The following is a 13,022-nucleotide window of genomic DNA, read 5'->3' as shown; positions in this document are numbered from 1 at the left end:
GGGTCCTGGGATTGAGCGCCAAGTTGGGCTCCCTGTTCAGCGGGAGCCTGCTTCTCCCTCTCCCTCTGCTTGACACTCTCCCTGCTTGTGCTCTTTCTTTTCATCAGATAAATAAATAAAATCTTTTTAAAAAATAGATCAGTAACAGTCCTGCTATTTGTATTTCCTTTGTAATGTTTGTCTTTATCATTAGAAAAAAATGGATAAATGCCCCTTAAAAGAAGATAAAACTCAGCTGGACATGCAGGGAGCATGCGGCCCAGCAGTCGACTCCTGGGCATTGATCTCAGAGGAGTAAAAACTTGTGTTTACATGGAAACTGCTATACAGATGTTCATGGCAGGTTGATTTGTAGTAGCCCCGAACTGGAGCCGGCCCACATGTCCTTCCAGAGGTGAAGGCCTCACTGTGGTACACGCATACCACCAAACACTACTCAGCAGTAGGAAAGGAAGGAGCTACCACCGCACGCAACGCCCTGGCTAGATCTACAGGGAGTGGTGCTGAGTGAAATGTTGCCCACCATATGACTCCACTGATACAACATTCTTGAAGTGAAAGAGACTTGGGAGTGAGGCAGGGAGCAGGAGGGAGGTGGGTGTGGTTGTGAAAGGGCCACAGAAGGATCCTTGTGGTGTTAGAACTGTTCGGTGTCTCTTCTTTTATTTTTCTTTTCTTTTTTTAAGTGAGCTCGATGCCCAACGTGGGGCTTGATCTCACAACCCTGAGAGCAGCAGTTGTGTGCTCCACCAGCTGAGCCTGCCAGGTGCCCCTTAACTGTTCAGTGTCTTGCCTGTGAAGGCAGATTTGTGAAAACCCACATGAGTGATGACATTGTGTAGGATACACACACGAGTTTAAATACAACAGGACCTTTGAATAAGATCAGCACCTTGTATGCAAGTCAATATCCTGGGTGTGATATAGTTTAACAAAATATTACTACTGGGAGAAACGAGGCCAAATGTGCAAGGAATTTCTGTATTTTTGCTTCAACTAATGGGAATCTACAATTCTCTCAACACAAATTTCAATTTGAAATGAAAAGACAAGCAGCTCCGAAAGCAGCGTCAAGTGAAGACTAGCTGCTCGGGTGGGTCTGAGCCAGAACAGCAGCGCAGCTCCGTCCTCGGAGCCCGGCTGCCGAGCCCCAGGCCCCGTGCAGCCCCTCTCCCTTCTCCTTCTGTCCCTGCAGCAAGTGCCGCACATCCGCATCGACGGCTCCACGTCCTCCGCAGACCGAGAGGACCTGTGCCAGCAGTTCCAGCTGTTCGAGAAGCATGCCGTGGCCGTGCTGTCCATCACCGCGGCCAACATGGGCCTCACCTTCTCCTCGGCTGACCTGGTGGTGTTTGCCGAGCTGTTCTGGAACCCTGGGGTAAGGGACACGGGAGCCTTGAATTCCCCAGGCCTGTGCGTGGCTGGGGGGACGGAAGGAGCGAGTGTCAGTCTGGGCAGACAGGGTCCCGGGAGCTGTTCCCTAGCACCAGTTTTGTCTTCTTCCATCCGTTTCTGTTAGGCCGCAGAAACATGTTTATACTTCCCACGGATCAGTCTTAAGAGAAGCGGAGACTCACACATCTATTGACTTGTTCCTAGAGCTTCACGACAGTCTCCTAAGTAGTCGGATTATCGACGCCGTCTTACCGAAGGGAATACTGAAGTTTTAGAAGGCCAGGAGGAATCTTAGGAGTCATCCCTCTGTGAGGAAATGGGGGCACAGATAGCTCAGGTGCACAGCTGTCCCCGAAGGGGAGCCTGTGGCCACAGCAGGCGTAGCCCAGGCCTCTGGCCTTCCCGTCTGTGCCCCTCGTATTAGCCATCACTGCAAGCTGCTGAGCCCACGTGGCCACAGCAGGCAAGTGCTGTAGGTGTTCCACTGGCCTTATCTCCTGAGTGGAGAGTTGTGACAGCAGGTATGTGGCATTGGCCACACAGGGCACTGCTTCGTGATGTGGACTTCGAGGCTAAAGACATACATAATAGAAACAATGCTCTTGGGCTTTGTTATTTATTATAGGGCTTACCACCATATTAAAGAACCACCCGACCCCTAATCATACATGGCCTCTCCCTTGGCTGCGATATGTTTATTGAGAAGGTCCTGGTTTCTCTCACGGTGAGAAGAATGGAGGTGCGCCGGGCTTCCTCCATTTGCCCCTTCAGCACAGCCTCCTAGCAGAGTCAGCGTGTGCTGTTTGTTCCTCCCGGCACCTAGTGCTGTGCCCACCGCTGGCCGGCTGCAGATTCTAGCTCCCCCCGAACTCTGGTTTGGTTTGGTTTGGTTCTCTCTTGTGTTAGATGGCAGCTTGCTTGCAGGTACAGGCTCTCCCTGCTGACTTGGGTCATGGAGTGAAGTCCTTTGAGGAGGGAGGGTGTGGTGGGCTCAGGGGCAGGGGGCTGCATGCTTCAGGCCTTGGCCTGCATACATCCTGATCCCTGGACCTCACAGGTGCTGCTCCAGGCTGAGGACCGGGTGCACCGAATCGGACAGGCGAGCTCCGTGAGCATCCACTATCTCGTGGCGAGAGGCACAGCTGACGACTACCTCTGGTATGGCTGGCCACGGGGGACGGTGAGCAAGGGTTGACGCCAGGGATGTATTTCCTTCGCTCCCTAACCGCTTCTGCTCTTGCCAGTGTCTTCAGGGACCCATGCAGAAGACCCAGGAGTCATGCCCTCCCACTTCCACCATGAACATGTTGGTCCTCCTTCACACCATTCACTCACGGCTTGCTGGGTGCATGAGGACTAAAGGGATGTGGCTCTTTTCCCACTGGCCTGAGACAAGGGAGGGGGGAGCTGATCGTGATGAAGTGTGGGTGCAGGTTTGCTCGTAAGACACTCCGTCCGGCCGTGAAGGCACACTGAGAGACGGTGGTGTCCCCCTCTGCCCCTTTAGGGCATGTATTGGTACAGTAAGGCTGTCTTATAGTGCTGTAAGTACAGTTCAACCCCGGGGTTCATGTCTGGTACCTAAGCAAAAAAATCCCCACGTGCTCCTTCCAAATCCCATGTATCCCATCCTAAGTTTCTTGATTATCTCATTAGTTTCCACTACTCGTCTGTTTCCAGCCTTATGACGAAGGGGTCTTACATTTGCCATAATGTGTAGGTTGTCGCTACTCCCGCATCTTTGGATTTGTGGGTTCCTTCACTGGGCAGCTCATAACAGCACCAGGTTCAGAATTTTGTTGTAATGAGATATTTATTTCCTCTACATCTTCCAGTAGAAAGAATTTGGAACCTGATTGACTCGAACCCTAAATTGGTTTACAACTGAGAGGAGGCAAATATTTGAGGTTGGGCGTTGGCGCCTTGAGAGCTGCAAAGAAGTGNTGCCTCGGTCCTGTGAACACAGGAGGGTGATCCCCTTTCACCAGCCCATTGGGTCTGCGCAGCTTGTATTCACCGCAGCTCGTTTTTCCCCAACAGGCCCCTAATTCAAGAGAAGATTAAAGTTCTGGGTGAGGCCGGACTTTCTGAGACCAATTTTTCAGAAATGACAGAAGCTACTAATTACTTCTACGAGGTAACACCTGCAAATGGCTTCTTGCCACTGGGGCGGGTGGAGTTAAGTTGTCTGCTCAGCCCTTGGGTCCGGAGAGAGAAGGTGGGGCTCACGCCTGCGGATTTCACCCAGCCTCATGCAGAAAGGTGGCTTTACAGTAGCTCATCTGGAAACCGAAGTGTCTTCTCTTCATGGAACTTCCCCAGAATCAGAGTCTGAGTGAAACTGGCAAAATCTTCTAGTGACAGGAAGACTAGAGAGTCTGAGGATTTGAGCTTTCATTTACGCTGAGATAGCAGCTAAAGGCTTCCTTCCAAATATAATTATTGAGATAGATAAGACTCAGAGATCATATTTTTATTCTTTTTAAGTTCTTAAGTAATCTCTACACCCAACGTGGGGCTTGAACTCATGACGCCCAGAGCAAGAGTTGCATGCCCCTCCGGCTGAGCCAGGCACCCCCAGAGATTATATTTTTTAATGTAGAGTATAAATTATCCTCATAGATGTAAGCAGTTAATAACCTAATTTTGAAACAACTGTATTTTAAAGCTTTTTAAAAGAACTCTCTAATTCAGTTGAATGATAAATATTTTCACAGAGCCTTGGTTATTTTTTTATTATTATATATTATACTTTATTTTTATTATTATATATTATACTTTATTATATGCCCTTTGAAAAGAAGGAGCCTTATTTTTAAAGGATTCTCAACCTTCTCAGACTCAATAATGAGTTTATTTAGAACTCATTTATTTATACTGCCTTTACCCTCACTCTGAATTAGTTAAGAATTTCTAATACATTTCTAATACAAATGCCGCTTATCAATACTTATTTTTATTAATAATTATATCCATTTTTTTTTAATTAAAATGGGCTGAAAATGTCATCCACTACTAGAAAAAGAAAATGTTGCCTCCTCAGAGGAGATTAAAGCAAAAGCAGTTATGTGTCACTAAGACAGCCTGCCTCCCCAGAGGGGAAGTGAGATACTAATCGGATCTTGGACCTTGCTTCTGTTAATCAGGACTGCTCTGAGTTAGAGCACGGCGTTGCCACCACCATAATCAAATGCAGGTTAATAGTGATTTTACTTGAACAGGCTGCCTTGTGGGGCAGCATTTCCTCAACCTTGCAATTGTTCAGACAGAGGCTGGTGAGGATATTTCTAGAGGAGGACGTGTGGATCATGGGAGGCAGACCTTAATGACCTTTAATATCACTCCTCGTCGGGAAGGCTGGGATCCTGAAAGGCGAGGGCATTTGGGTGCAGGTACACTGGGTAATCTGGAGTTCTCACATGGCTGCTGCTGCAGTCAGGTTTCAGGGGTCTCCCATCACCAATGCGGCCGCGGCAGGGGCAGCGGCAGGGGGAGGGGGGCTTCTCTTAAGGAGCAGTGAGGGAATAGAGACCTGATTATAAAGGGGCTGAAAAGCCAGGGAAGCTACTTCAGCATTGATGAGGTAGACACACTCCAGGATGTGAAGAGAAAATCCTGTCGAAGGACAGCCGAGGGCAGAAATCAGCCCGGCAGAGACCTGCCGGGGATTGAAACAGGGAGAGGCCTGCAGTGGGAAGCACCGGTGAGCCACTACAAATCCGTGCAGGTACCGAGTGCTGTGGCCCAGGAAAAGAGTGTGTCTATGGAACATTGCAGAGGAAACAGATGGGAGAGGCAAACTTGCTGCCGGTTTGATGTGTGAGACAGGCACTCAGGATGCCCTGGTGATCACAAGCCAGGGAGACGAGGAGAATGTCAGTAGACCATCAGAACTAGGCGTCGGAGAGAATTGCTGGTTTGAGGATGTAGGATTGAGAGGAGAGATGGCTTTGATTTTAAACAGCTTTAGTTTAACGGAACCAGGATGTCAGGGGAGATGTTGAAAGTACACCTGGATTGAAAGACGGTCTGGGTCGGGAATTCATACTTGGGAGAGATCAGTAAAGGGGTGATAGAGAGCCCATCGCGTGCTGTGGTTGTAACTGCTGGGTATGGTTTTAACACTACACCGTGGCCGTCAGTGCACAGAGGCAGCTGGTGGGCCTTTCAATCATTGGCAGATTTCAGATAGTCAGAAACAAGTATGGGAATCTACTTCTCCATGTATCAAGTATGGGTATGTTTTATCAACCACTCCGAAAATTAGGTGTAAGCCGTGGCTGAGCACACGAGTTTGGCAGTTGAACTGCAACTTTAACTAAACCTCGGTAGAGAAGGGCTTTGCAGGAAGTGAGAGCTGGGGAGCTATTTCAATACCGATTTGGAAAGCTAGAAGGAAGAAGACATTTCCAACATCAATTATAGTTTGAGAGCAGGTTCTTTATTGCTCTCACACCCTTTCTTCCCATTTTTACCTTCTTCCTTTACAAGCAGCAGGGAAGAAATGATGTCAGGCAGTACGGCCGCCCTGGTCTGCACGGGCCGTCCTGCGGCACCTGACGCCGTAAAACCAGCAGCCCCCACCTCCATGTCTCTACCCCAGCCCCAGTGGCACCGGGAGAGTCGGTGCTGGAGCCTGCTTTCTAACTTTTTTGTTTTCTTTAATGAAGGACCCAAAGCAGCAGAAGATCTATGACCTCTTCCAGCAGTCCTTTGAGGAAGAGGGAAGCGACATGGAGCTCCTTGAGGCAGCGGAATCCTTTGACCCCGGAAGTGCTTCTGGCGCACCTGGAAGTGATTCCCAGGACCTGGGAGACTCGGTGGATGAAATCACGTCGACGGGCAGCCCCGTAAAGAAAAGGAGATTTGAATTTTTTGATAACTTTGACAGCTTTATGTTTCCCCTATAAGAGGGGCAAAAACCAAGGCATCTAAAAATCATGGAAATAAAATAAGATGCTTTGTTTTTAGAGCTTGTGCTCCTCTTGACGTTACAGCAGTGCTGGCGTCTGTCTCCAGCCCGGCGGGTTACCAGGCCATGGGGCAGCATTTCCTTCCTGGCCTTTCTGTGTGGATCTGCTGGGGTCTTAACCTTAGCTTTTCTGGCTGAGAAATAGAGACAGCAGATTGTAGTAGTGATAATTCATGTTCTTAAAGTAACGAGGTGCTTCCTATGCAACCCCTGAAATCTGGATTTTTAAAATTTACTGTTCCAATAAATATTTATAGAGCACCTGATCTGTGTCAGGCAGCTTTCTAGGGGCTGGCAGTAACTCACCAAGAGAGAAAGCTCGTACCTTTGCAGAAGTTGTAGCACAGGAGAGAGAATCGTTATACATCTACAAAGAAATGTAATGGTAAGGAGGTAATCGTTTAGAGCAGGAGGTGACAAGCTTTTTCTGTCAGTAGTCTGACAGTAAATATATTTGGCTTTGTGGGCCAGGTTGTCTCTGTCTCAATTCTGCCGCTGTAGGGCGGAAACAATCATAGGTAATCCAGAAAGAAATGATTATGCTCTTTTCCAATAAAACTCTGTTATGGACACTGAAATTTGAATTCATACAATTTTCATGTGTCACGAAGTTTTATTCTTTTGATTTATTTTCAGCCGTTACATACTGTAAAAACCGTGCCTAGTCCACGGGCCGTAGAAAAGCAGGCAGTGGGCACAATTTGGCCTGCAAAGCATAATATGCTAACTCCTAGTCTAGAGCAGCACCGTCCAATAGAAATATAACACAAGCCACACGTGTGAATTTAATGTTTTAAAAGAGTGTTTTAAAAAATAAAGAAGGATCATATTAGTAGTATTTTCTTTAACTCAGGATCTTCAAAATATTGTCAGTTCAACATATAATCACTATTAAAAACTTAGAAACTTTCTATTGTGTTCTCTCTCTCTCTCTTTTTTTTTTTTTCCATGCTAAATCTTCAAAACCCGGTGTGTATTTGATGCTAACAGCACCTCCCAGTTTGGACTAGACCCATGTAAGTGCTTGTTTCAAGTGCACCTGTGGCTGGTGGCTCCTGTGTTGGCCAGCACAGGCTTAGAGAGTGGTGAGGGGTGTGGGGTATATTGTGGGAAGATTATAGGGGATGTCACTGAAGAGACAGACGGAGGCCAGATGATGTGGAGCCCGTAGGTCATGTAAAGAACCGGATTTAATTTTGAACATGAAGCCACTGACTGGTTTTGAACAGCGATATGAGGCAATCTGATTATATTTTTCAAAGATCCCTCCAGGGGCGCCTGGGTGGCTCAGTAGGTTAAGTGGCTAACCCTTGATTTTGGCTCAGGTCGTGATCTCAGAGTCGTGAGATCAAGCCCGTCATCGGGCTACACACCGGGCATGGAGTCTGCTTGAGATTCTCCCTCTCCCTCTGCCCCTCCTGCTGCTCACGCTCTCTCTCTAAAATTAAAAAAAAAAAAATCTTTAAAAAATAAATTAATTAAAAAATGAAAGACCCCTCCAATTTGTGTGTAGAAAATAGATCGGGAAGGATGGTCAGGGGAACAGTTTTGAGAGGAGGCTAGTGAGCTATTGCAGCTGACCACAGGGTGACACTGGGGTGTGGCCCAGCTGAGTGGCAGTGTGAAGGAGGTGGGACGTGCTTGGGTTGGATACGTTGTGATTGCAGAGCTGAACGAATTTGAGATGGACTGACCGAGAGGCATTTGAGAAGGAGAAGTCAACACTTAGACCTAGGATTTGGCCTGAGCAAACTTGTAGTACCATTGACTGAGATTTTTAAAAAAAGCTGAGGAAGGGTAGGTAGGTTGGATGGTGGGGCAAAATCGAGGGTTTGGTTATGGACTTGCTGAGTTTGAGATGGAGACACCCCACCCAGCTCCCCCTTCGCAGAGGAAAGCTTCCTGCCCAGGTTCAGGGAGCTCAACTAGCCTCCGGCTGGCCACAGCTTCCAGCTGGTCTCCGTCCACAGAAAGCCACTTTGTTGGAGTTTATACCCTTCCTGGAGTAGCCTGCATCAATGACTGAACAAGGGGGACACAAGGCTGGGCACTCAGGCCTGAGGCAGGACACCTCTGCTGGGCCCGTATTTGCTTGCAGAGCTGCCCACTCCCCGCTGGGCTGTCTGAGGCTCCAGTTCGCCTCCCTCTGCCTGCCCTACTTCCCCCCTTCCTTCACAGACATCAATCTCTAATAAACACCTTGTGCCCCACACAGTGTGTGTTTCTGGGAAACCCAACCTGTGGCAAGATCCAGGGGGCTAGGTTATGTAGGCTGTAGGATTTGGGTCTCCGGCAGGAGAAGGTCCCAACCAGAGCTGTGAATTCTGCTCCCACCAGATATAAGTGGTGTTTATTGTCATGGGACTGGGTGAGATTGAGCAGGTAAGGTGGCTTTGGGGAAAAAAAGATCTAACCGCAGAGCACACCAACATTTAGGGTTGGGAAGAGAAAAAGAAGACCAAACAGCAAAGAAAAAGAGGAAGAAAACCAAAATGGGTGTCCAGGAGGGGGATATTTAAAAAGTGTTTCAAAAAGGAAGGGGTTGCTGTTTTACCTGGTATTGTCGAAGGACAGCAGGCCAGGGTTAAGGGAAGGTTTCGAGTTAGCGCAGCTTTCCTGGCGGCAGGGCAAGATGTCCAAGTGGCTCCAGCGCGACCGCGTGTGCATTTGTTTGTTAGACTTGGATGGTTTTCACTCTCGGACTGTTTACTAGGTGCCAGGCACCGGGCCAGGCCCGACGCTTGACAGGTATTGACACGGCGAACCCCACCTTGGAGGGAGGTAGTTTGATTTTCACTGGGCAGATGCAGAAGCCGAGCCGAGGCGGTCCCAGCTAGGAAGTGGCAGAGCGAGACCTCCAGCCAGGCCACCCCCTCCGGAGCCCACTGTAGGGTGGGTGCACACTTCCTACACCAGCAGGCTCGGGGGTGCTTCGGCGGGTCTGTGAGCAGTTGACTGCGTGGCCGCCTTCCCGAGGAGCTCAGCCCTGGCTGTAGACCTGAGCTGGCCTCCCTGCAGGCTCCCAGCTAACTCTGTTCTAACTAGAACAAGACCCTGGAATGCACCATTTTCTTGTGCCTTTCAGTCCCCTTCCCAAGGAGTCTAGACAGCTCCAACGGAAAGAGAGGTCTTTGAGAGCCACCCAGCCCCCTTCACTGCTGCTCTGGGGGTGGTCAGGCATACTGACATGTCAGGATGATCCGATCCGGACTGCGGGGCCATGTCCTGTGGGAGGCTTTGGCCTTGGGAAATGACTGGCTGACTTTCTGCCTTCCTCACTCAAACCTGGCGTCTGGTTACCGAGCTTCCTATTAACCACTGTATTGATCTGCTGTGAGCTTCTCTGCAGGGTCAGAGCTCCCCAGGAAATCCAGCCTGAACACCTACGTCTGAGGGGCATGAGTAGCTTCTCCTGTCTTTCTGGAAAGGACTGTGGAGACCAGCAGCTGAGCCTGCTATCCATCGGCGTATCCTGCCAGGAGGAGTCCGCCGTGGTGCCAGGTCTCCATAGATAATAAGGCCTTTGGTTTCCTCTATCACCTCCTGAAACGAGAATGACCCAGTGTTACTTAGAAAAAATCCAGAGTCACAGGGCTGAGAGAGAATGCTTGTCTGGCTGGGCAATCCTCTAGGCCACCTGAAGTCTTAACTACCTTATTAGCCCCAGCTCTCTTTTGTTTTTACATTTTGTTAGCTGTACCAGTTTATTTATAATAGTGACTGTGACTTGTGGGAAGCTTCCAGAGGACAAGTAATGGGTCTGTCTAAAGTTTACTCTAACTTTGTCCCAAACGGCCACTTAAAATATAAATGTTTGTCTAAGAGTAATTAAGAGCAATGACTGCTGTGTCATCAAATAAATTGTCCTAAGTTCCCTCGGGAGTGGGTGCTCTGGAAAACCAACTATATCACTTCAGGTTTGCTGCCCTTGGCGTCCATAACCAATCGGCCATGGACACAGCCATCAGTGTGGATCTGGATAAGGGTACAGTCGATCCTGCACTGGGTGGCCTGTTGGGAGGTGGGCCAGTGGGGACAGGATCTGTACGAAAAGAAATGCTAAAATCCTGCCTCAACGTTGCTCACAAGTCTTTTGCAGGGATTTTTGCAGTCCTAGTGGCTCATTAATGGAAACGACACAGTCACTTCATTAGGGAAAAACCTGTGGCATGAGTTCAGGCCCAGGAAGCCGAAAGATTCTGGATCACAGTTAGATGCTGAGAGAGTTCCAGAAAGGAGCATTTCTTCCTTGCCTACCCACAGCCTCTGTCTCGGCCCTGACATCACAAGGATTGAGGAGCCTAACGAAGCTCTCTTCTGTGAGTCTGTGGACGTTTCCAGAGACTTGCCTGCTGCTCACTCAAAGAAGATTGGGTGCAGCTTTCTCACGAGCTCTGCTGGAGTTTGGTCAAGTTCTTTAATGTACCAGAGAATGAGATCCTAGCGTCTCATTCTTTACTCCTATTAGGAGTTCCTCCTCACTCTAGGGATGTGGTTAGTCTGCAACGGGTACTTGGGAGAATCGGTGCCATTGTTAAAGGAATAAATCTCTGCTTTATTCACCTCGGGGCCAGCCACAAGGTGTCAGATGGACGGCTGCCGTTGGGAGGGTTGGCCCCTGGTCCTTGCAACTTGGTGTGCGTGTTTGAAATCACTGTTCCTCTGGAGTCTTAGTAAATATGGCCTATTGAGCCTCTGTCTGAAGCCTCTAGTTAAACCTCAGTTTCAGCTGCTCTGGAGAAAGACTCGCCATCTCTGAGATGTCCTTGAGGTTCTCCAAAGCAAGTTTTATTTATACCATGAAGCCTGTGTATTCTAAGTTCTACCATCCCAAATGTACCTCCAGAATTTGTTGAGAACCATCCAGCGATTTCTGTGTGATTCAGAAAAGACACTTGGGCTTATTTATAGAGAGTGACTGGCTTTGGGTTTAAGGAAGGATTTCTGCACTAACTCTTTTCCCTTCTTTACTTCACAGTCAGTCCAGACACATACCTGCCACCATCCACTGTGTTTTCTGGAAATGTCAGTTCTAATGAAGAAAATCTGGGCCTATCTCATCCCACTTCCTGTCCCTGCCGTCAGTTGGCCCCTTACAGGGGTTTACGAAAGGCCCCCCAGGCCCACGGGAGCTGGCTCTGCCTACCCTCACCAGGGTCATTATGCCCCAGATGACCCTGGTTAATTTCTGCCTCTAGGGCTGGCATCAGGAAGACTCCTAGAGGGAGCAAGTGATCCTGTAAGCCTTGATGCATCTGTACTGAATTAATCGTGTCTTTTCCTTCTTGGCTTCCCACAAGCCTTTTTCTAGGTCAGAGGGAGAGCTAAGAAACAGAGCTGGAGGTGCTGTCCCCTCGCTGCTGGCTCTTGGGTTTTGCCTTGTCTATGCATTCTTGTCTACTGGAATCTTGATGCTTTTCTTTTTCTTTCCTTTTTTATTCTTTTTTAAGATTTTATTTATTTGAGAGAAAGAGAGGGAGAGTGTGCAAGCACAAGCAGGGGGAGGGGCAGAGGGTGAGGCCGGCTCCCTGCTGAGCACGGAAACCTGGCACCCTGAGCCACGGAACGCAGACGCTTAACCAACTGAGCCACCCAGGCGCCCCGGAACCTTGGTGCTTTCTGAAGCTCTTTGTAGGTGAAATTTAAACCGCAAAAGGGATGAAAAGAAGTCCAACCTTCTCTCCTGCCCTATCCTCTCACTTCTTGCCACGTGTAGGATTACAAGGTTAAAAAAAACAACGGCAAGGAGGCTTAAAGAGAATTTGTTGGAACACTCTGTCATGCTTGCAGTTTTGGTTTTGTTTTTTCCTGTGAGGTCCCAGCGAAGGAAGTGGATTCCTAATTCTAGCAGAAACATCGAGAAGCCTGTGAGTCACAGTGTTTGGGGTATTATGACAGCCAACAGTTATTTGATTTTGCAACACCCTCTGCCCACATCCACCCCACCAACCCATTCATCTGACTTATTGAGTGCCAGGCACTCTTTGTCGTTGTTTTTTAGCTCCCCTTTTCTAGGCTGAAATATCATACATAAAAGAATTCACAAGACAAATTTACAGCTTACCAAAATATTACAGAATAAACACTCGTGTAAACCATAACCCCACAGTTGAGAATATATGTTCTAGAAGCTTCATTGTTTTGCTCTTAATGTTTAGATCTACAATCCAATTGCAGTTTATTTTTGTACATGGAGTGAGGTAAGGTCAAGGTTAATTTTTTTCCATATGAATATGCAGTTTCTCAGCATTGCTTATTGAAAAGACTGCCCCTTCCTCCAGCGCTTTGCAGTGCCTTCTTTTCACTATTATAAATTTGATGTAAAAATTGACTAATCAGGGTGCCTGGGTGGCACAGTCGGTTAAGCGTCCGACTCTTGATTTTGGCTCAGGTTCTGATCTCAGGGTCGTGGATGGAACTCCACATCAGGCTCTGAACCTTGTCCCTCTCCCAGTCCCTTTGCCCCTCCTCCCACTCATGCTCTCTCTCTCAAATACATAAATAAATAACATCTTAAAAAATAATAAAAATAAAAAAATAAAAATGTGTAAGTAAAAGGATGGAAGCCATGCATTCTCATCCTTCTTATTCTTAGCCCTACTTCCTACAGGTAATAACTAATACAAACAATTTGGGAAGGAGCTCTTGGTAATTT

At 48.1% G+C, this 13,022-nt stretch overlaps 1 protein-coding gene across 6 annotated transcripts in view; it reads left to right on the top strand.

Moving 5' to 3' along the window:
• Window positions 1-7,278, top strand: part of SMARCAL1 (SWI/SNF related, matrix associated, actin dependent regulator of chromatin, subfamily a like 1) — a 56,245-nt gene extending 48,967 nt beyond the window's left edge. For 3 of the 6 annotated variants that reach the window (XM_008690485.2, XM_008690484.2, XM_040640945.1), the window contains 4 exons: window positions 1,196-1,378; window positions 2,453-2,553; window positions 3,436-3,532; window positions 6,066-7,278. In XM_008690485.2, coding sequence (XP_008688707.1) covers window positions 1,196-1,378; window positions 2,453-2,553; window positions 3,436-3,532; window positions 6,066-6,305 — 621 coding nt within the window. In that variant the 3' untranslated portion in view covers window positions 6,306-7,278. Of the gene's footprint in view, window positions 1-1,195; window positions 1,379-2,452; window positions 2,576-2,639; window positions 3,333-3,435; window positions 3,533-6,065 lie in introns of those variants that run through there. The other 3 variants (XR_568569.2, XM_008690486.2, XM_040640953.1) reach the window with 3 other exon arrangements.
• The last annotated feature ends 5,744 nt before the right edge of the window (window positions 7,279-13,022 follow it).

This window comes from Ursus maritimus, unplaced genomic scaffold, assembly GCF_017311325.1.
Source record: "Ursus maritimus isolate PB19 unplaced genomic scaffold, ASM1731132v1 scaffold_1, whole genome shotgun sequence".
Taxonomy (NCBI): domain Eukaryota; kingdom Metazoa; phylum Chordata; class Mammalia; order Carnivora; family Ursidae; genus Ursus; species Ursus maritimus.
This window is presented reverse-complemented; position numbering and strand designations above follow the sequence as displayed.